General features: G+C 38.5%; 3 protein-coding genes across 4 annotated transcripts; 1 reads left to right on the forward strand and 2 right to left on the reverse strand.

Moving 5' to 3' along the window:
- Positions 1–6,099: 6,099 nt before the first annotated feature.
- LOC108676911 (WASH complex subunit 3) lies at positions 6,100–12,892 on the forward strand. 2 transcript variants are annotated; one of them, XM_047881004.1, is made up of 6 exons: positions 6,100–6,376; positions 7,606–7,770; positions 9,312–9,408; positions 10,453–10,515; positions 10,679–10,865; positions 12,442–12,892. In XM_047881004.1, the coding sequence occupies exons 1-6, from the start codon at positions 6,326–6,328 to the stop codon at positions 12,530–12,532; spliced, it is 654 nt and encodes a 217-aa protein (XP_047736960.1). In that variant the 5' UTR covers positions 6,100–6,325; the 3' UTR covers positions 12,533–12,892. The 2 variants fall into 2 exon arrangements, with proteins under 2 accessions (XP_047736960.1, XP_018020557.1); XM_018165068.2 differs by lacking the exon at positions 10,453–10,515.
- Positions 12,893–13,372: 480 nt separating this feature from the next.
- On the reverse strand, positions 13,373–16,510 carry LOC108676908 (inactive histone-lysine N-methyltransferase 2E-like). Its single transcript, XM_018165065.1, has 2 exons — positions 16,370–16,510; positions 13,373–13,789 (listed from the first exon to the last, which is right to left on the reverse strand). The coding sequence occupies exons 1-2, from the start codon at positions 16,508–16,510 to the stop codon at positions 13,373–13,375; spliced, it is 558 nt and encodes a 185-aa protein (XP_018020554.1).
- A 1,458-nt stretch (positions 16,511–17,968) lies between these two features.
- On the reverse strand, positions 17,969–23,674 carry LOC108676915 (60S ribosomal protein L44). The gene is made up of 4 exons (XM_018165072.2): positions 23,591–23,674; positions 19,573–19,659; positions 18,757–18,843; positions 17,969–18,140 (listed from the first exon to the last, which is right to left on the reverse strand). Exons 1-4 carry the CDS (start codon positions 23,591–23,593, stop codon positions 18,003–18,005), a joined length of 315 nt encoding a protein of 104 aa, XP_018020561.1. The 5' UTR covers positions 23,594–23,674; the 3' UTR covers positions 17,969–18,002.
- Positions 23,675–24,148: the final 474 nt, after the last annotated feature.

Consider the following 24,148-nt stretch of genomic DNA (forward strand, 5'->3'; position numbering starts at 1 on the left):
CCTTTGCACGACCGTCCCTTTACAAACAGCGCCCTATATCATCATCATTCATGCTGTAGCATCATCTCCATGGATCTAATAAAACTTGAATATATCCTCCCCCCAAATTTATTCCTACCAAAACTGTAATCAATACCCATTCATTCTCTTATACATTTATTTTCCCTTTATTTTTAATCACTCTCTATTAAAGGTACACCGAGTATTGGCGATGGATTTGGTGGAGTGATGGTGTTATAGGATTTAAAGTAGTGAAGTATTCAAATAACAACCAGACTTTCATATAAAATTCGAAAATGAGGCAATCTTTTCATGAATAAACAATAAATAATGTAATAAGCCAATTTTTCCCTGTTCAATATTCACATATCAATAGCATTTTTACATTTTACATATTGCTGCTCGCCTATGTACTCTATTATATTTGCTAAGAAGTTTTGGTCTAAGAAAGTGTCTTTCCATTGTGTTGCGGACAAAAATTTCATAACAATTCATTAATAAATTTGCTCTGTAAATGGGCTTATAATGTGACTTATAAAGTCGTATTAACCTCGAGGAGAAATCGCACGTCGCAGTGGTACCTAATACGAAACTACGAAAAAAATACATTTTCAGCTAACCTTTAGTAGAAAAATATGTTCCATCGTTTATATTATGTTTTCCAATTGTTAATTTTTGAAAATCTGAAAAATTATTGTTCACGTGTTCATTTCCGTAAATCAAATTCGAGAAAAATTATCCTGTATAGGAACCTTCTTTTCTTTTAAACTAATGCCTCTATTCTCAATGTTGATCAGCCTCTATTGTCAAGAAGTATGGCAAATGTGATTATTTGTAGGTTAGGTCCAGTTGTGGGCACAGTCCGCTAACCGCTAGTTAGCGAAGGTGACGTTTTCTTAGCCGGTGTGCCACACTGATGGCCGACTACGTTAACACAAGTACGTCTTGTGTCGCAAGAGACGTGATAGGTTACAAAAGACGTGACTGATTGACGTACATGGGTTGATGTAGTCGGCCATGAGTGAGGAGGCACACCAGCTAAGGAAAACATCAACTTCGTTAATTAGCGGTTAGCGGACTGTGCCCACCACTGGAATGGGCTCTTGGACATTTGTTAATAAATAATGTACTTGTATAACAAAATAAATGTTATTTCACAAAAGTTGATGCATGATCTTTCAATAATTCGCTGTGATAACTAATGTTTCGATCAAGAAGAGTCCATTTACCGATGTAGATGTAGATTGTTGTCGGTGATTGTTGTCAAGTCAATTTACAGATATAGATTGTTGGTAATCAAGAATTTTCATAAGTCAAAGGAGAAAAGCTTGGTCACGCATCAGTGAAATTAATACCCTTTCAAAAAACTTCTCAACATTATAAATTGACCGCTGCAGAGCCTTTGAAAATTAGGGGAAGCGATTTCTGAAAAAAAATCATTGATTTCTATTTTAATTCTCGCAGAGGAAACACGTTAACAGAAGAATGTTTGAGTTATGCAAAAGCTTGCTTACAGACATATATATCATATATTTTTGATTGGAAAAACTTTTAATTATAATGCGGTAGTGATCAAACAAGCATTATAACAATGCAATACATACAGTAATATGCTATATAAATTTATCATCTGGAGATATTCCCAGTGGCAGGGTGGCCCAGTGGTTACAGTTCAGAGTACCAAGATTGGAGCAGAGAGGCGCGGGTTCGATCCCAGCTCTGTGCGCCAGTTTCTGGTCAGAATCGGCAAGGAGGCCGGGCGGTTAAACACAGCAGAATTGGAGCAGTGAGTTGCGAGTTCGAGACCGCAACAAGCTGTTAATGTTCTGCGATGTTAAGAATCGGCGACAGGCCTACGGCCTAATTAACGCTGAAACCGCTATTATTATTATAACTGGGGCTTTCTATAAGACTATATTATCTTTTCAAACGAATTAATCATAAAATTTCTGCAAGCGCGGACGATCTATTGCAGCGTTTTCACTATTACCTCAGGGGGCGCAACGGAAATGCGGAATGAGGGCCAGATTCGAGGAGTTTCGTTTGTTCGTTCATGGTGACAAGACGTGTGGTGCAATCGCTGAACAACCAAAGTTCTCGGTGTGAAATCTGAAACCCAGTGCAAATCTATAAATACTAGTGCTTACCGAATAAAGTCTTGGAACCCTACTGGGAGGAGATACCACCAGCAGCCCTACCTGGCCCCAGACCTGCAGAGCCGTGGAAAACTTCATCAGTTCAACTCACCGCTTTGACCCCTAATCGTTGACAAACTGCTGCTTCCGGAGTGAATCGTCCAACGCGCAGCACTCCGTTAACCTACCGAAGAACAGAACAGAACAGGGCCAGATTCTGGTTGAAGCTACGGCGCCCCAGAAGGGAACTTTTTTGAGCAACATCATGAAAGAACCCAGCCTGCGACCCTGGCTCAGCCTGAAGTCTCGCAGACTTGAGTGTGCTGCTGCTCGACTCAGGATTGGACATGCCGGCGTCAGAAGTCACTTGCACAGATTTAACATGAGCGGCTCTGATCAGTGTGCTACGTGCAACACTGTGCCCTGTGGATACTATTGAGCACTACCTGCTGCATTGCCAGCGACATGCTCAGCCCAGACAAGAGCTGAAAACTAATTTAAGATGTTTGAATGTACAATTTTCTTTGTGTGAACTTTTGGGGGGAGGTAATAACGATGATTATGTGCAAAGAAAAATCTTTCAACTTTTGACTGTATACATTTTGAAGTCAGGTAGGCTAAATGAACTTTAGATAGGCATGCTAAATAAGAAATGCAGCTCATATGTATGTATGTATGACAGTATGTGTATGCAGAATTTTTATGTGTGTATGACCTAAGTTATCATACTTTTACTAGCTAGTCCACCCAGTTATGTGGTCAAAAGCTGTGCTGATTTCTGTTTTCTGATGAGTAATGACCCTTGTTTTCTGATATTTTCTTATGTCATGTGTACTTTTTTACTTGTTCAAATTTTGACTATACACATTTTTTTTTTTTCAATGTAAGATAATTTAGCACTAAATGAACTGTAGGTGTATCATGTATGACCTAAAAACTTGAGAAGTATGAGGTAGTATGAGTTATCGTACGGTCTGAAGCAGTTCACGTTGTTAATTTCAATTTGCGGTCTCGTCACTCTAGGCTCTCGTGGACCAGCTGGCCCATACTTTCAAAAAAAGCTAAGAGATCGTAAGTTCATCAGCCAATCATTGACGGCCTTTCAAGCAAAACCCGCCAATCATAGACAAGAAAAAAAGAGCACAAGTACTTACGTTAACTTAGCGAGTTTTGAAAGTATGGAGTCAGCACTCGGTAGTAGTGCTGCGGCAGCCTTCATAATAATGACGGCTAAAGGAGTAATGCTGGTAATGCGGTTTATTCATTTGATTGGCGAGAAGAATCAGCCAAGCAAATGAAACGACGTAATATAACAGGAGGAAATAACTTAGTGATAAATTTAGGCTGTAATTCATTCATAAACTTTTGGTCACGGCAAGCAATGGAGGCCTGCTTAGTTACAAGATTTGCCACGACAATGGAGTTAAACTTCCACGCGCTTATAAACGTTCAAGCTGATATTAGCAGAACTGTTTAACTGATCTGACCTGGCATGTGGTCTCCCAAATGTCCTCCGCCTGCAAGGGTGAAGCCTGTTGACGAGGATTGCCCTCCTCCCAGGTGGATGTTTCCTGAAAAAAAAAACATTCAATGCTCAGTTTTTGGCTGATACTTCAACAACAAATATATTTTTCATAAATTTTTTAATAATTATTTCAAATGAAAGATTTTACTAAACAAGGTCGACAAAACAAGGACTTTTGTTTCATGCCTCCCTACTTCATACGTCGCTGACTCGTTTATATCATCAAAAGAAGTTGAATTTAGAATATATAGAATGATAATTAAAGTATGATAAATTTATGTAGGACCAACAAGTAATGTACAGGATTGGTACTTCTTCGTCAACCTTACACAATAGAAACATTTTGATTCTGTCTGACTTACCTTGAACTTAATACGTCTTGTTTAGTCCATTTGATAAGCTTATAGTAATAACACTGTTGTAACATTCGTGGAGATTATGACGAGCAATTTTAAAATAATGAGAAATTTTTAAAATTGTTTCCACCCTAAGAATACCATGGACAGGGTGCAATAAGTTGTTTTCTATTTCCGACAGGTGACTCGAAGAAACGACCACTTGTTCGTGTTGTTTGATGAAGTCGAGCGCCTTAATACCTCCCTCTCAATCGGGGGGGGACTTCCTGCCCAAGGTGATGTACTTGGGGGGCCTGCCCCCCTCCACGTCTCTGACCCCCTGGCCTGCTTCTACCTTGGCCAGGGTCAGGCGCCAGCTCTGCGTCCGCAACAATGACAACAACGACTCATCAATCAATAACAGAATCACTATTGGCAGTAGCGGCGATAATAATGGACAAGATCTGTCCCAGCCAACTGTTGGTGGTGTCTCAACCTTCAACCCTGATTTAACTGAGAACCATTTTGATTCTACCATCCCGTTTGAGGAGATGGTTGACTTGACGTCAAGACGAACATCAGTTGAGTTCACGACCACCACTTCTGAGCGCGCGGACGTCTTGGAAGCAACCTTGTCTCCCCGTGGAGACTCATGCGAAGCATCTTCCTCATCCACAGTCACACCCGCGCCTTCGTCAACACCGTCGCCCGTAGTCGCTACCACATCAGTGACGCCCGATAGTCCCGTGCATTTCTAGGGAGTACTGCAAGACATAAGGGTGAGTCACAAAGGTGGTACTTGCAGCATGACCTTGCTTTGGTAGAAGCGAACTCCATATGCGTGTTGCCTGGGGGTCTCATGGTAAAATTTCATAGGGTATTTTAGAAAATTTTGTATAAATACTTGTTATTGTTTTGAGTAAAATTATCACCGATGATAAAATTTGTGTAATTGTGTTGTTCGATTTTTTAATAAAGCTTGTGTCTCTCGAAACTTGAAGATCAGCAACGGTTCCCTGACGCATCTTGTTCAACCATTCGCAATAAAAGACGTCGGAGAAGAACAATTCAGCCTGCCCGGGCTACAGTTGGATTCGTTTGAGTTAACAAACGTGCTGATGGGCACCGTGTTACGTATAAGGAAGGACAAAATTAATCCGGCTGCGATGCTATTAATTTGTAAATATAGCATAGTAACTCCGGTTACACGGTGGAAGGTGTAATGTGGTAGGCTAACTAGGCTTTTTGCTTCATTTTCTTGTATGATTGTGATTTGTGACTTGTGAGAATTTATTACCTATCCAAAATTCCACACTGTTGAATGCCCTGCAATGGGTAATAGTACATGCTGGTATGCTTGGGAAGAAACTAGCAGATTGAGCAGTTAATTTGGAACATGGACTTGATCAAGGCTCCTAGCCTCCTAGGCTCCTACCACACTCTGAAGTATACAGATATCCTTTGTTGCCTATGCTGTCAATTTCTGCCTTGGTGGGAAGAGGACTGGTCTTGCATTGTTGCTGAGTCTGGTAATGGTGGACACCTCTTGTCAGTTTGTAGAAATCTGCAGCCAGGACTTTGGGTTCATGCTAATTGCTAAGTCTTGTGTCTCTGGACTGTTGTGTTGGCTTTTATCTGGGGCATGTGGGAGTAAAAGCTTGCTATGTTCATGAGACTATTGACCATTTCTTGCTTGAGTGTCTGTTATAAAAATGAATGTCAACTAATGAAGCAGACCCTCTTGAGCATTGGCATTGAGACACTGACTGTGACTGTGAGCATATTGCTTTGTGTGGTTGATTTTTACCAAACAAGAACAGCAGCTTGTGATAAAGGCCGTGGTCACATTTCTTTCTAGTAGGTACTGGCTGCCTTGAGTCTCTATAAAGCTCTCTACCACCCCAAGAAACCACGCTGCAGATAACTGAAAACGGTTGAAGCTGCAACAACTGTGAATTGAAGATCACATAACTCTGACATGTCCAGGTGCAGCAAATGGCCTGAGTGGACCATTTATGGCATCTTCAAAAATGTCATATCAAAACCATAATCCCACCTGCAGCCTTGGAAGACTTCTGATTCTAAGAGTCATTGATGCATAATAATAAATTTTTATTTGGTGTTTTAATAGGAAATCAATGCCAGAAATTATTTGACCTTCCCAATAATCTGTCACACAATAGATTGTTATTGGTTTTACCCATCTTAGCATTCTTTGAAACATACCAAGTTTTCAGCATCTCAACTTGACATTTTATTTTAAAATCAAATACAAGTTCAAAACTTGAATTTAATAAGAAAAAATATTTACTTGTAACAGTAACATCAACATGATCCCTGTTGGAATGAGGTCTGCAATAGCACACATTAATTTAGAGCAGGTCAGTACTTGTAATATATAGGTATGCAGCCTTGCAATATGCACTTACTCCTTGTTGCATGCTTGTAATTTCTTTTAATTGTATGATATAATTATTTAGAATATCATTTCTAAGAATGATGTTTATCTTCTATGACAAAAAAAAATGAGTTTATGATTTATATGTTAGGATTAAGAGGAAATTGGGGATCATGACTGCAAAAAGTTCCTGCTGGCAAGTATATGGTACACAATCCTGTCAAGATCATGTAGACTCCAAATAAAATTCAAGCTAAATACTTAGAATCAAATCTGAAAGGTTTTTAAACAGTAGTAGACTCATGGTATTAAGAACTATTTAATTGCTTTGAACTTGGGGTAATGCTTTCATCACATGCTTGGTATGCTACACATTGAAAGCAAGTTTAAATAGCAGCGCAGCTTTAGGTTAACTATGTTATAAAATTAAACAATTCATTCCTTTTTCCATCATCATGGAAAGGTTAAGAGACAAAGTTATGGTTGCAGTAAATCACTATATTTTTGTAATAGCCCAAAACTAATACAAAAACTGCATCATACATTGTTTGATTTTGTTCAAGCACTGAGCCCTCATGGAACCTATAAGCTAATTTTCTTGGCTCAATTCCGAGGCTAAACCTGGACTTTTTATAGTCTGTATGTAAATGCCAAAAAAATTGTTTGGCAGTAATAGGTACCTATATAATTGAATTGGGCAAATATTTTTTAAATTAGTAATTAAATTGAAGTTGTTGATTCAAAGACTGAAAATTATTTTGCTTCCAAATATATACAAATTAACTAGTACGGTAATTCATAAATGCAGTAACAATTGTAACCAATTCCAAATCCTGGAAATTATTGTCAACAAATATTTGATCATAGGGAAGCATAAATCAGGAACCGAGACCCCAAAATGCCATTTACAATCATAGCAAGTGTTCATTCAAAACCATATAGGCAAACATAGGTGAGTAAATTATAAAAAACTCACCCAAATTATGAGCCCAGTTGACTGCTATGTATACATTTTTCAATACTTTAGTAATCAGTTTTGTAGAGAGAAATAGATTAATGAGCAATATTGCATATCTGATAACCAGTTTCAGGTCTGATTGAATTTACTTAGAATAATAATTTGCAACTGGCACTATGCAATAATGAATTTAATTTGTGTTTTGTTTGTTAATATTTTAAAATATGATTCAAATGTTTTTTTTTTTTTCTCAGGTCGAACCTCTCAACCCCAAAAGGACGTTGGCATTCATCAACTACTGGATTGCTCACATGGTCTCATTTTTAGACCAATTTGTGTCAGTATGTGAGCATAAGCTTGCTGAAGTTAATACAAAAATTCAACAATCCGAAGATGCCCTGGCAATCCTTGAGAGCAAAGTAAGTGCAATGTCATTTATATGTTGTGTGAGTTTAGGAAACTGTCATTTGATAGCCTAACTATAAAATCCTTATTCATTCAAGTTCCTGCTCCAAGAATGATTATTAGTATATATACCTTAGCTACAATATAAGTAGAAACTGTGCATATTGTTGAGAAATAAATTAAGAAGACAATCTTTTGATGAAGATTATGGTGCATAATAAACAGCATGTCTTTCCATCAGGGGTAGTAAAGCCTCTGAATCTATGGTACTGAAATTCTCTTGCATGTACTTGGTATTTTGTAAACTTTTTGCATATTTATAGGCAAGAAATTGGATAAAAATAACCAAAACTCAGTCCTACATTTAACAGGCCACTTACCTGCCACATTTCACTTAAGACGCTTGCAACAAGTTCAGCATAGTGCAAGCATCTATAGCATGTTGCATGATGTCATCTCTCAGAATTATTTATACATACCGGTACTGTGTTGCAGAGAGTGTCTTATTCCTTGACACTATTGAATGTAGCAGGATGAGTTAATTTATTGAAATGATTTTCTAACTAATTTGAATTGGTTATTCTTATTCACACCCAAAAATCAATCTTTTTTGTTGATATGGTACTACTTAGAAAATCATGTTAGCTTTAAATTTTTTTTCAGTTCTAATGTTCCACAAAAATGAATGTATTATATACATATACATACTTCCTTCCTAATGGATGTAACTGTCAATTTAGCACTTCAATGATTGAACAGCGCTGTTTGAATTCTTTCAGATTTATGACTCTAGTACAATGAACTATTACAAATTTTCTGGTATATTATCTTGTGAGTATTTTAAAAATTTTGTATGATGAAGGCGCAGTTTGTAAGTTTTTTTTTATTTTTGTATCGTAGATGGTTACTATAGTCAAAATATTTATTATGATGCATTATTTAGGACTTTTAATTATAATGCAAAACTATCTAACTTTCATGATGAGTTATTGCCAAGTGATATTACAGACATTTAATTTTGTCCACAATAAAAAAAAGTGTGCACAGAGCATCAATTCTGGTGTATGGCCACTACTTTCCAATGGCTATTATTTTATTTTCATAAGTGTGGTTTAAATTATTATAAGGATAATGTTTGAATTATGTATGGAATAATGAGTTATTAATTGTGGTCTACCAAAACATTGTAATGTGACCATAGCCTGAGGTATTAAGGGTGCATTTTTGGGCAGAGATTCCAAGTAACTGCATCTGATAACAAGACTGCTAAAGGATTAAAGTTGTGAAAGTCATAGGTCTTTAACTGAAATTTCCTGAATTAATCTATTCACCTTAATAGTGCATTACAGGATGTGATGCACAAAAATTTGTAAACGATGTTGATTTCCTGTGGCAGTTCCAATTCTGTACATGGGTTATCCCTCTTGAAAATATTTATGTTTCTTTATTACAGGATGTGATGCATCATACAAAGCAGTCATACTCTTATGTACTACTTAATTTAATATACTTTATTCCAGAAAAAAATATTGAAATAATATAAATCTTGTTTCAGTTATCCTCAATATCTGGTTTGGAAAACATCACAGAATGTTCCTCTACCACCACCACAGCCATCACAACTCATGAAGAACCTGTCCGGGCATCAGAAGGTAGGTTGTTTAACATGCACATCAATAAAATGATTTTTCTTCTCTTCACCTGTGAATATTGTTTGCTGGTATTGTTTGAATATTGTGTATTGTGTGAATATTGTTTGCTGGTATTGTTTGAATATTGTGTATTGTGTGAATATTGTTTGCTGGAATTGTTTGAATATTGTGTATTGTGTGAATATTGTTTGCTGGAATATTGTTGTGATGTTAATCATAAATTGCCAATAAGCCTGTGCTGTGCCTGATCTCAAAGTAATAAGGGCTAAATTCTACCTTTTAAGAGCAGCATAACTATTTCTTTTATTATGGGATATTGATTGGTCGTTGGTATTGAATATTGTTTGCTGGTATTGGAAATTTTGTATTGGTATCAGATGTTAGTATTGTAAATGTCAATTGACTTTTATAAGAGTTTTAAGTTTAATCCATTATAAATTAGCGGAAAACTTTTGCAACATTGGATTAGGCTTATGCTGCTTGCAGGAGTTAGAAGCATATCTAATTAAATAATAACTTCTGATTCAATATAATTTTACAAAACACAAAAAATATGAACACAATTATTTATCATTCAATGTTTATTGTAACTATTTTAATATTTTAATGTGTGTAAGTTGATAGGTAAGATGTTTCAGTAAATTGAAAGGTGTTAAATTGTATCAAAATTATTGATTAGCATACTTGAATGCTTTTTTCAATCATATTTCTTTCCTTTTAATAATAGCCAAATGATTGTCATTTTTTGCTATAATATTTTGTATGTTCAATAATTATTTTTGTAGTAATGCTTGGGGATGATAAAATGGCAAGTGGATTTAATTTGCGTACATTGAACGATGACGACTTTTCATTGAAGACATTCACCATAATACAATTATTTGTTTATGAATTTTTCCATTGAAGAATGTATCTTTAAATACTTCCACCAACACCATCTCCATCTGTCACATATTCTCCTCAAGTTTTTTGTCATAGATATACTGAAAGTTTGAAATTTTTAGATCGTGTATTTCTATCCTGAATGTCAATACCTTATTGCAGGTCAATCCGGCAGTGAAGGCCTGAACTTGGCCACTGACAATGCGGATGCAGCTTATACTGAAGGTTTGAAATTATTAGATCTTGTATTTCTATCCAGATTGACCTTATTGCAGGTCCATCCGGCAGTGAAGGCCTGAACTTGGCCACAGACAATGCGGATGCAGCTTATACTGAAGGTTTGAAATTATTAGATCTTGTATTTCTATCCAGATTGACCTTATTGCAGGTCAATCCGGCAGTGAAGGCCTGAACTTAGCCACAGACAATGCGGATGCAGCTTCTCAGTCCAACACAGTACCGGCCCGCCAGCACCCTGACTACGCAACATATTTCAAGATGGTCGCAGTGGGAGTGCCTCTCACTGCTGTCAAGCTCAAGATGTCTGCTTTAGGTCTGGACCCGGACTTGTTAGAGTAAGTATAGACCTACAGAAGCGCGTTTGGATATTGGTTAACATGTTTTTATTCCTTCAAAACTGGCTTGGAAGTCATTTGTTGAATCCCAAATTGCATTTCACTTTGAGGAAAATTACAAACTGAAACTATTGATAAAATTAAATATGTAGAAATAATGACATGCCATTTTGATCAACGTGAATGAAAGTTTCGTTGCACAAAAGCCATTATGAGTGAAAATGTTTGTAATTTCCAAGATAAATAGTTGTAGGAAATCATTAAAAATTGTATTCATGACGTTACTCGCATTTCTTCAGTAGATGCGAGTGAGTGAGAAATTTGCATTTGTTTTAGCATTTGTTTATTTGTTTATTAATTAAAAATTAGTTTATTTGTTTAAAAATTATTTGCATTTGTTTTAGTCCCTGACTCAGTTAGGCCTGACAAGATGGTGTATCACTGCTAAGGGTGGGAACTGTCACTATTTGCAGAATATGGCCCATTAATTTGTCTGAGTGTAGGACATAAATTCACTGCAGCCTAGTGATAATTATACGAGAAAGCGTACTTGCATCACGAGACGTGTATTGCTTCAGAAAGAAACTAGCGTACAATAACTATGCAAAACCTAACTAATGATCGATCCATTGTCAACCTTGTCCTCGGGAAACTTTAATTTATCCTGACTTAATTCCATTTTTTGATCCAGATAATTACATATTGTTATTACATGTTATTACAGATAATTAATTTTATAAGTCAAAACAATTCTTCAGATGACGTTAATAGATCAAAAGGCAGGTCTCAGCAAGTACTTATAATATATTTAACGAGGTTTCGAATGTATCAATATTCATTTTCAAGTTATAAGAAGCATTGAATAATGAAATTTTGGTGAACATAAGTACATAATACACGTAAATAAGATACAACACTAAAAATTTGAAACAGATTATGGATCTGAAAACTATCTTAAAAATAACAATTTCGGTAGTTTGCAAACAGATGCTGCAGTCCAATCCCCCCTAGATGAGGTTTCCAGCTATCATCGGTTTATTAATATTGGGCGCCACTGCATGCGGGGTCGTTAAATCATTCCCATACACATTTTTCAAATGCAAGGCTAAGCGGTTTTAGACACTTCCACGAATGCTATTAGGTTTCCTGGTATAGGTAACACGTTAAAGTTGAGAACAGTACCTGCTGCGACGTTCAACAAAGCACCAATTCTAGCTTTCTAGCTCATGACTGCATTTTCTTCTACAACCGTCAGAATATGACAATTCTGACTATTTTCTATACTACTTTCTATGAATTGCACAATTTGGCAATTCTGACTCGTTACAGCACTACTTTCTATGACCCTCAGAATGCCACAATGCTGACTCGTTAAAATTTTCCTATTATACTTAGCCACTATTTTTTCAAGCCTTTGCAATTCACTACATTTTTTATGGTGCCCGCGTCCACGTACACCAGAGAAGGCGACTCGGATGATGTAAGTGGATGGGGGGGTCTGAAGGAAGGAGAGTTTTGCAAACAATTATAATATTTGTTATTTTATTTGAGTTCTTTTTTTTTGTTTTTGTTTCAGCAACCCGGACGCCCATGTGACTGCCAGTGCCGCTTGCGAACAAGAAGCTGAGGACGACTCGGACGAGGAGCTGTCCTCCTGGAGCGAATAGATGACATGCTGGAGCACGAGCAACTTTTCAGTTGCTGCTCATTCATGATCGTACAAATCAATAGGATTCGTATGGGTACACAAGTCGAATCTTGTAGATTTCACTATTATCATAGATAAGATGCTGACATAAATTTGAAGCAGCTCAGGAAATCTGGAAAGATCTAACTGAACAGAGACCTCTTGTTTGCCACTATGTCTAGATGAGATGTTAGCAATTTTCTGCGATTATCAACATTTAGCTATAATTTCCCAAGCTAATTTTACTGGATAATATTTAATATGATCTTGATAATGGAACATGTTAACGCTGTGATGAATGCTTCGTACCTATTTCTTCACAGGAATTATTGTTATTTGTATTGTTGTTTTGTGCATATTTTTTGTAGAATATTATTATTTTAACCTCGATTATATTATTGCAATCTATATTTGTGAAAGTTTGTATCTGTGTATGTTTCATGTTTGAAATCTGGCATAGTGAATATTCGACGTCCGGCTATTCGTATCCATGATACCTATCTTATCTGGGCATAATCTGGTGCAAAAATTGTATCTTTATCTTTTATGAGGAGTTTAGTAGTAGTGGCAGTAGATTTTTTAGCGCGTCAGTAAAAATTTGATCGATTCCGCGCTGAAGGTCAAAGTATCATTTACACAACGCCGCCGACCTCAAATGTTTCAGGCTTGTAGTCTGGTCTCCTCGGAGGTGGTGATGATGGTCACAGGTCCTCCCAGCGGTGGTGATGGTGGTCGACGGTCCATTCGACGGTTGTGATGGTGGTGATAGTTGCTGATTCCTCTCGGCGCGGGTGATGGTCGCTGGCACACTGAGCAGCGGTTATGGTGGGTGCTGGTCCACTCGGCAGTGGTGATGGTCACAGGTCCTCCCGGCGGTGGTTATGATGGTCGACGGTCCACTCGGCAGTGGTGATGGTGGTCGACGGTCCACTCGGCAGTGGTGATGGTGGGTGCTGGTCCACTCGGCAGTGGTGATGGTGGGCGCTGGTCCACTCGGCAGTGGTGATGGTGGGTGCTGGTCCACTCGGCAGTGGTGATGGTAGGTGCTGGTCCACTCGGCGGCGGCGGAGGTGATGGTTGCTGGTACACTCAGAAGTGGTAATGGTGGGTGCTGGTCCACTCGGCGGCGGTGGTGGTGATGGTGGGTGCTGGTACACTCAGAAGTGGTAATGGTGGGTGCTGGTCCACTCGGCGGCGGTGGTGGTGATGGTGGGTGCTGGTCCACTCGCCGGTGTGGCTGTGGTCGCAGTCAGTTTTGCGTTCCCAGTGCTGATGTCCGCTCATCGGTTCCCATCGTTCGGTTCAGCGGTTAAGCCACGGTGTTAAGAAAATTCGACTAGGTCGTAAGATTAACGTGTGTGACATCACGTTGATTACTCGGGGCAGGGCTAGAGTATTTTAGGTATTGCTTGATGTAGTCTGTTCTGAAATTAGTTATGGGAATCTTGCTTAGGATCCTGGCAAGGGTTTCGACCGAGTTCAGTAGAATAGTATCAGCCAAGCTCTTTCTTCGGGTGATGCTGTAGTTGGGGCACTCTGTCATCATGTGCAGTACTGTCAGGGGGACAGGACAGTCGTTACAGTAAGGCATTGGGCAATGTTCCATAAAGTTCCCATGGGTTCCCCTGCACAGAGCCAATTCCAGGCGACGTGATCTCTGGTAAGACGAAGACGAATTCCTGGTTCGAATACTGTCCGTCAGGGCTCGCAACTTGTTTCACTCAAGATTTCGCCACGGCTCTTGCCACACTTTATGAATGCCTGCTTTTATTATAGAGTAGTAGTCGCGATTTGGACTACTTCGTTGAAGATCGTCATGTCGGACGTGGCCGCTCTAACTGCTGACTCCTCCGCCCTCTAGTTCCCACGCACCCCACGTGGCCCCGGAGCCAGTAGACGCCACCAAATTTCCGCCGTCGCCTTCCCTGTCAGCCTCGCCAGGATATCCACGATGATGGGGGTGAAGTTATCCTATTATAGGTCTTCTATAAAGGTCAAAGAGCTAAGTACTCCTACGAGTTTGGTGGTGAAGATCGATGAGTTAGGATTGAGTTATTTTTTGAGATCGTAGTGGCACCGGACCCAGCCGCACATCCCACTGCGCCATCTTATATGAAGCGTTGACCGCATGTTCATAGGAAACATGGTTTAGATACAGGTTTTACAGATCAGCTGGGTGTGTTGTGGGTTTTTGTGGATAGTTTTATTAGGGGTAGAAAAATCTATGGTTATTCGCCACGTTTACAGGTACCACTCGCATCTGTGGGATCTGTGCTGCTTCCAATAGTATTTCGTAGTCTTCAAACTATGATATTTGGTATGAAAGTATGTTTGATTGACCGTCGGTCAAACCGCTGCACCACGTTAGGGTAGTTGTTTGAGGCGGGTTATTAGCTCGAGCGTAAGTTGAGCTATGCGTAGGTCGAGTCCATAAGTACTGTATATGGTTGCTTTATTGCCGTACTGGTATACCATGCACCCGTAGTCTAACTTAGATCTAATGATAGCTCTGTAGAAGCATGTGTAGAGGAGTATGGTTAGTCTGTCTCCACATGTCAACTTGGCTACGTGCCTCAGAAGATTATATCTCTTTAGGCAGCTGCCTCTCAGAGCCTGTATGTGGGGTTTACATGAGAGCCTGCAATCAAAAGTCCATCCCGAGGAATTTAGCTGTTGAGGATAGCGTGATCGGTCTGTCTTAAAGGGAGAGTGATGTAGTGACGATGGTACGTTCGGAGGCGAAGAGGTGGTTGTATCACTGATTGCCATTAGGAAGAGTGCAGCTCACATTGTGCCCTGTAATACCTCCTGGTTCTGTCTGCAGAGGTGATAACTATGTGCCCATTTTTACTTTAAAGAGACGCTGTCGTAAGAATTCTTGGATAAACTTTGTCATATTGCCTTTGATTCCATCCTGTGGATGGATTCTATGAAGTATTCCTTGTCGCCAGGGGGACTTTAGCAAGAAATCGCTACATTCGAAGTTATGAGAAAGATCTGTGGAGTTTCCCGTCATCTCTCAACCAGACAGGGCCTGTACTGGTTCCGGCATGTGGGGTTATTGCTCTGAAGGTCTTCCAATCAGCTCTCCGTATGATGTATCTAGTTTCAGTGGCTACAGGTTGATGTATAGCAAAATCTGTATGGCTAGGAAGTGGTCTCTGCCATAAGTGTCGCTCATCACCCTCCATCGGGCGTCACTAACGATGTCGGGTGTGCACAAACTCTGGCACATAGCTGATGTGTCCGTCGGTACATGCAGGTGGGTGGTTTGGTGGTTTCACCTGCGTTCGGGAGGCAGATGTTGCTGTTTGTTAGTTCTTCCTCTTTGTTACGAAGTGTTTGTTAGTCCTTCCTTTGTGGCAAGGTGGCCCAGTGGTTACAGTTCAGAGTACTAAGATTGGAGCAGAGAGGCGCGGGTTCGATCCCAGCTCTGTGCGCCAGTTTCTGATCAGAATCGGCAAGGAGGCCGGGCGGTTATGCACAGTAGAATTGAAGCAGCGAGTTGTGAGTTCGAGACCACAAAATGCTGTGAATGTTCTGCGATGTTGAGAATCGGCGACAGGCCTACGGCCTAATAAACGCTAAACCGCTATTATTATATTATTACTTGGTCTATAACATTATTGCCCCAGGCAGTATGTTTGCTATTGAGGTCCCCGAGGATTAGAAAGAACTCGGGTAGCTGCTCGTGCAGGTCCCGCATCTCCTATAGGGTCGGTCTGTGCCTGATGGAATATATATATTACAGATTGTGTGCATTTATTGTATTTATTGATTATATTCTATTATTTATGCATGTCTGGACGGCCATTACTTGCAGGTGGAAGGTAATCGACGGTCTGAGGCACGCTGTGTCGCGTCTGATCAGGATCAGGAGTTCGGGTCTAGGGTTGGGCAAATCTGAGGTCTCGATATGGTAGTTCTGCGGTGGGATCGTGGTAAGGCTTCCGAGCATTGTCTCCTGGAAGTATACACAGAGTGGCTGCTGTTTCTATGACCCAGCTATTCCACTGAACGAGTGTCAGCGCTGTTTTCTTTGCTGCTTCTCCAGTGCATACCCTACCGGTTGGTGGGGGGCTTTCGAGCTGAAGTTAAAGTGAAGTGAAAGTTACGACATTAATACTAATTAACAGGAAATTTGTAAATAACCATGTTTCAGGTTTCGTCCATCCGATTGGCCATGAGAACTAGCAACATAGTGTGATTTAATGGTGGTTACCAGATACGTACGGTACTGTTATTTTTGTCGGTAAAATGTATTTTATAAAATAAAATCACGCCGATCTATTTTTAAATTAGAATTTCTATCATTTGTCTAAAATTTCAAAATAGCGGACGAAATAGAGGCTCTGCTCTCTTTTTTGCAATCTCAATACTTTGGTACCATCGTTTCATTTCGTTTTGGTAATATTCAATTTCATGATTACAAGATAATGCGAATGCAATACTGTAATCATTGTAGCAAACGGTGGCCGACAAATGTCCCAGTTACCTATCTCATTTTGATAATAAAAGTTTTTAAACTATCGAGTCAACGCAAATTATCGCCGTGCACCAGTTAGTAAGGTGGTCTATTGAGCAGATGCAGTTTCTGATGTAAGCTTTCGAAGTTGACTGAGAGCGTACGGAACTCTTATCGTAGAGCAGCTGAACCCAGGGTTGAATTAATATTAGTTCAACCCTGGCTGAACCTGCCTATACAGCCTCCTTTGCGAATACGTCTCAACCCCTGGGCAGAAATAATCAACATTATCGATTTTTCATGGTACTAAAATTTAAAATTTTGCACAGAAGAAATGTCGTGGGTAACGCAGTGTGGTGCGCTCACTGTTGTTAGGCAACAATCACGCACGCACAACTGGATAAAGTAAATGAGCAGAAGGCCCAGAAAAGTCCGCCTGATTACAAATGACCATCACAGATGACGCGAAATACTAAGGGGAATGCTGGGCAGACGATTTGACTGGAAGTCCACCTACTCGAGACAGGCGGTGCTTGCTAAACTAGTAGGATGCCCGATTTACTCAAGCCTGAATTGTTTCCTGAGTAAGCGGCAAGCTTACCCGGGAGCGATCGTAAGCAGGGCGGCACTGATAACTACAAAAACGCACAGGACAAGCGAATTAATTGACCACATGATTAGTCATTCAAAAAACTTCTAGCGAAATAGATTTACATTCTCAATGACGAGGCTAACTAGGTTCGCGACCCGAGAAGCTCGTTCTTATTGATTCAATCGCATTTACGCAGCGAAGATACTGGCCTGTAGCAGAATGAAATATCAGAATAATTACCTGGTAACGCGCGTCATCTCAACACATGGCTTGGGGGTAAGAATGCTATGTTCCCGCGTAAGGATGTCGCCAGTTTTGAAAACCGGCTTTAGAACAGAGGATAAATAACAAAAACGACATCACTCGCAGGTAACATTTTTGGAGGAGAAAGATTTAGAACTGAATCATTTGTCCCTTCCTCTTCTTGTCACCGCCAAGTTCGAAATGCTTGCATCTTCTGATGGGGAGCTGACGCTTCAGCTTGCACTTGGAGCACTCCAACTTGAGGACCAGCTTTTTGGTGGTCTTAGCCTGTTGTACAGGACAAGATTTAAACACTCATTCACAGCTACCATGTTAAGTTGGGATTAGATTCTAGCGTCGTAATTGATACTTGTACTCAACAGTTGAGTGGCATGCTATCAAATATTAAAAAAATTTAATATCTAGTAGATGTTCATCTAATTTCAGACATCTGAAACAATTGCTTTGAGACGAGCAATGATAAATTAAAATTCAATAAATTTCGACAAAAGCTTCGACCATGCTGTGTGTGATAGAGAATGTGCATAGATAATTCAAGAATGACGAGCCTATTTTTTATCGGCACAATTACGCGGTGCCTTTCGCATCGATTTTTGTCCATAATATGATGCAAACTCTAGATGAAACTTCAATTCATAGAACTACAGGATCTAAGCAATTATTGACATTTTCAGAGTCCTTTCTAAGTACGGTATTTCATATCGATATAAATATGAACTTTAATATTTTATACTACGCTTTTCTCAACCATGGCTAGCATCAACGCATAACTTTCTCAAGAAGGCTATCTATTTGGAATTACGACGTCGGAAAATTTGAGATTATTAAAAAGTAATAATTAACCAGGTAAAAAATCAATATCTGATTAAAACTAAGCTCTTACCTTCTTCCTGAAGATCGGCTTGGTTTGGCCACCAAAGCCAGCTTGTTTGGCATCGTATCTGCGACGGCCCTGGGAGAACCTCCTCTCCTACACACAAAAAGCATAATCAAAATACACGCTCTGCAAATGCAAACCTTAGATATAATGCAGCGTGTGACATAAAACACGGCCATGTTGCTGATTAAAATTAGTCGTTCTGAGAACAAAATTGAAATTGTATTAGGGCCCCCTCAGTGGCACAAATGAGATGGAACATTTTTATGCATGATCATGAATAATGTGTGATACATGAATAATGTGTGATACATGAATAATGTATCATGAATAATATGCATGATCATGAATAATGTGTGATACATGAATAATGTATCATGAGTATTATGCATGATCATGAATTTTTATGCATGCATTACCACTTTATTAAATTAGACCATTTAAAGATCTCTTGTCAACCAATAGTTGTAGCCTGTTCAAGTTATTGTTCTGTGCCTGTATGTTTCAAGCCCCCCAATTGCATTTATGGATATTCTTCCTAACATTCCATATACGGAGATATATTGAAGATATAAGGAAAAAGTTTTCAACATTCATCTTAAGATCTACTTATAAGCAGCTCTCCTACACTTGATTGAGATTTGCTTACTTGAGAATGGGTTCAATATTCACTGCCCCCATACTTTACAAGAAAATAGAGCTAATAAGAGGAGCTTCCTCTAATTCAATAGTTCAATTTTTCTATCAAGATGATCCTAATTAGTGCGCAGTAAGCATTACTTAAAATCTCAAAGAGTTTCAAACAGAATCCAAGATGCCCACCTTAGATTTCTTGTACTGTGTTACTTTGTGGACCTGATGCTTCTTGCACTTGGTGCAGCAAGTGCGGCGCGACTTCGGTACGTTCACCTGCAACGAAGGAGAAACAATATTATTATGGCACAGCGGTTGCATTGTTATCACGCTTGATAAGTAACTATGCATTGACAGAAAATTTTATTAAATAAGAATTGATAAGTGGTAAGAATTACAAACACTGGCAAGAAAAAATGTGCCCTGTAACACTTTAAGCAATAATTTATGCACGTGTCAAAAAATTGGTAAAATTAACAATAAATGTGGGCTTTTCTTCTCTCATTCATGGATTTTTCTACCCAATTTTCCAGAAAAGAACACTTGTATTAGGTTTTATTGAAACATTCTGGAAAATTTGGTATAAGCAAGTAAGCAACTTTTGAAGACAAAAACAGCCATGTCAACAGTGGCAATTTAACCTATGTTTATGGCTCAAGCCCATTTCTTTCATAAATATCAAGAAAAAGTTGACATATTCACCAGAAAATTGTGAAATTCATCCATAAAACAATAGTTTAAACTCACTTTTTTCATGAAATTTGGACCAACCTCCCAAACTGGTTTTGAAACACCAAAAATCTATACTAAAAAAGATATTGAAAATTTTAAGTTGGAACTACTTTTTAGCTTTTTTGTATTCAAGCTCCTTAGCTCAATATCATGTTACAAGAAAATGGAACAGCAGCCTAGCTGGAGTAGGTGGCAAAAGCCAGCTGTGAATTGGCCAAAATGCCTGTGAATCTGGCCCTTTTCACCCATTTCTATGGGCTGTTCCCAATTTCTTCAGTAGAATAAGAAAATATAAACAATTACAATGACCTATTTCTACCAATAATTTCAGAAAGTCACTTTTGAAATTATCATTTAAACCCAAAATATTGGGTAACTTCTATCCAATATTCCAAATTGGACTTGTGGCACAGCACAGTATTTTACACTAGCAAATGCCATGATCATTCACATGATAGCATAAACACACCATATTCTGACCTCTGTGGGTAATTCTGACACCCCTCAACTTTTTCCTTTATATCAAGCTTGGTCTTAGTTCCACACATGCGTAGATGGTTGAAATAGTGACATCATACTATTGCTTGCAAGATTTCCACAAAACACTAGGTCTACCGGAAAATGTTAAGATAAGCAGAGCAAAAGTCCAAGTCCGCTACTGGGAACATTGAAACGCATATGAAAGTTGATAGTTGACCTTGCTTTACTAAATAGTGATAAACTGTTTGTGTAGAAAGAATATTATGGTTTGAGATTTTTAAACAAGTCTGTGAATATAATAGGAATCCTTTATGTATACTTGTATTTGCTGATTTTAAATGGTAAATAACTTAATAGCTACATGATTGATTTAAGAGATGGTTTTAGACACATAAAAACTAATTCCGACACAGGGTGTCAGAATTACAACACACAGGATGTTGTATTCCGACACAGGGTGTTGGAATTACGAATTACGTTTTTGAAGCACTGTCGGAAGTAGTCTCACAATATGCCATATTTAGCCAAACACAGTGTCAGAGTTCAGCAATTTGGTAGATTTGAATTCTAAAGGCTTTTAAATAAATATGGCAACAGTTTGTGACATTTCATCATTGCTGGCGCATAGTGTGGTGTTTAGAGAGCCCACTGTGCAGAGAGTGGATGAATATTGCAAGATCTTTGATGCTTCAGTAGCAAAATTTACGCCTTCAGAAGATCTTGCCAACACATTTAGATTTAAATTCTTGCATTTAATATATTTGTCAGTCTTTGGCCAACTATTTTAAAAAAAGTAAGGTTTCTGGTATGTTGGATGGATCAGGATGCAGTGAAGCTTGTCTGGAAACCAGTTGCGATAAGTTCCCGCCAAAAAAAAATTTAAACATCAAGTTTACGATTACGTAGTTGCAGTCACATCAGAGTGGTCAGACTGCATTATTGCATGTTTAGTTGACACTTGCTATACAATCAGACTGTTTTTATGGTAAAATTAGTTATTTGGGGTAACATGTGCGACGTGCATGCAACCTTGTAAACAAGTTTGTGGCTTGTAAATAGTTTTTCATTAAAAATTACTTGGCGACGCTTCTTAAAATTACCCGGTGACGCTTCTTAAAATTACCCGGTGACGCTTCTTAAAATTATTACCCGGCGATGCTTCTTAAAATTACCCGGCGACGCTTCTTAAAATTACCCGGCGACGCTTCTTAAAATTACCCGGCAACACTTAGGGCTTAAAAGCCCATATATTGGCAATGCTGCATCCACCCTCTGGCAGGGCCTCTGCACCCTCGTAGAGAGCGATGTAAACCAATCAAAACTCGAGTTGCGCATACGGTGATCTATTTATAGGCATTTATTTCTTGCTATGTCCTTAAGGTTGTAGTCAAAATGCAGCGAAGTCTGAGAGGGAGGTTTTCGCGACCATCGTGTAAAATCCTTGATCTGCCCGAAGCTCGGCCAGTCGCTACCCTCGAGCTTGTACTCTTTGTAATATGATATCCTAGCCAGACCCTTCTTCGCAGGAACTGGTTGCTTTCAGGTGGCCGAGGAATGGCCAACGGTCGGCTATAACTAATTGGATAAGCCGACCACTGGCCACGTATTATTCTTCGCCCCTCATTGACTTCGCCTTTACCATGCCACCCGTTGTGAACTGACAGTTGGAGTAATTTACGACGTCTCTTTCCCCTCAAACATTGCACAAATCATAAATATTTTTTGGTGGAAAATATCTATAACAAGGAAGCTGATCAAGGAATGCCGAATATACCATTCAATTGACAATAAAAATTACAACCCGTTTATATCTCGAAAAAAGTGTAAAATTCGCAGACTTGATGAACAATAATATTCAAAGTTTCTTGAAATTTCCTCTCATTAAAACTCTATTAATACAAAGTTTACATATTTCTTGTTACCTGGTCAACGCTTATAAATAAATAGCTGGGTAAGTATGGAAAAATCTATATCCCCATCTCACCTAGTTCACCATCCCATTGTAAAGTCCATCTCAAATTATTCTCAATGCACAAAGATAGCATAGGCTACCTATTCATGATATTGCAATAGAAATATGGAACTGATATTTTTCCAAATTTAGCTAAATTAGATCAAACTGATGATGGGACAGGACAGCATTCACAGCAATATTGAAGATGAAGTTGTAGATCACATTTGCAATTAGAATAGTACACCCCTTGTTAAAAATTTTTTTGAAAATACGGGATTCCTATGGAATACCTACCTACCTAATGGTAACAGTAACATTTAAAATTAAAGGGCCTGAGTCTGAGAGGCAACTGAAAATTCCATTTGAAATCATTTCATTACAATTTTTTATGGATCTAAAAATATACATCCATCGTCTATATAGAACCATGAATCATAGTGGCAAAGCAGAGAGTTTTTTAGACTCTCCCTCAAGTTCATTTCTGAGCCCTATAAGTAGACCAGTAAAGTATCCTGGGACCTGGATACCAGCATTATCATACTTAAGAAATTGGTTTAAATCTTGAGTAAATGAGGAAATTAAAGATGAACTGATTCTAAAAAAGCTCTGGTTTGCCACTATGCCATGAATCATCAATAATCTTTTAAAGTCAATAAATCATAGATGATCAACGATTAGGAATCATCTTTTGATTTGAAAGTTTGAATACCTAGCTAGGTACTAGGCCTACCTACCTAATTCTTACAAGCAGACGTATGTTGACTGTTGAGAAATATCTTCTGTTCTGTTCCAATATCAGAATATTTTGAATATCATAGACATATCGAGGATTTATAATTAAAATTTGTTGGCAGTAATTGACACACCAATTTCATCTAGGTAGGTACTCAAAATTTATTAGGCTAGGTGTCCGTATCACTGCCTCTCACTGGTTAGTGGTTAGCTAAACTCAGTTACACACGAAAACAATTTTCATTATCTCATTAAAAATATATAAACACTTCAGCCTCACATATTTAAATCAGCAATTTAATATCTTACCATTTTAGTTTTTTTATTGGAGCCGCAAAATCAATCCAGCGACATCCACAACCAAAACAATCTGATAGAAATGTTGCCACTCATAGAAAGTCTAAACATTCTTCATATCGAAAATTTCAATTCCGACACTGATTTGCAGTAATGAACAAAATTGTCTACAATTAATGCGATGGAAAATTTTCAGATCACCTAGTAACTAAATTATTTTTCGTTTGCTTAAGCTTTGCATTCAGTATTAAACATTATTGTACACTGGGGCGATTGTATCATTTCACCCAACATTACCGTTACCATGTTAATTTATAATTCCAAGGAATATCGACGAGTCCGAATTATTGGGTAATGTTCATTCCTTTCAAATATAAGTTTTTCGTCTTAGGTATTGTATGCTGCTCACAGAGAGACATATAAATATTTCAAAAGTTATAAAAAAAATTGATTTGTATTATTAGGCATCTTTTAAATCAACGGTGTATTCTGAATTTCATATTTAATATTAGGAATTTACCAAGCACGACACCGATATATCGAGTATGCATGATTATTTCATCTTGATAG

The sequence above is a fragment of the Hyalella azteca genome, unplaced genomic scaffold, assembly GCF_000764305.2.
Source record: "Hyalella azteca isolate HAZT.00-mixed unplaced genomic scaffold, Hazt_2.0.2 contig895, whole genome shotgun sequence".
NCBI lineage: Eukaryota > Metazoa > Arthropoda > Malacostraca > Amphipoda > Hyalellidae > Hyalella > Hyalella azteca.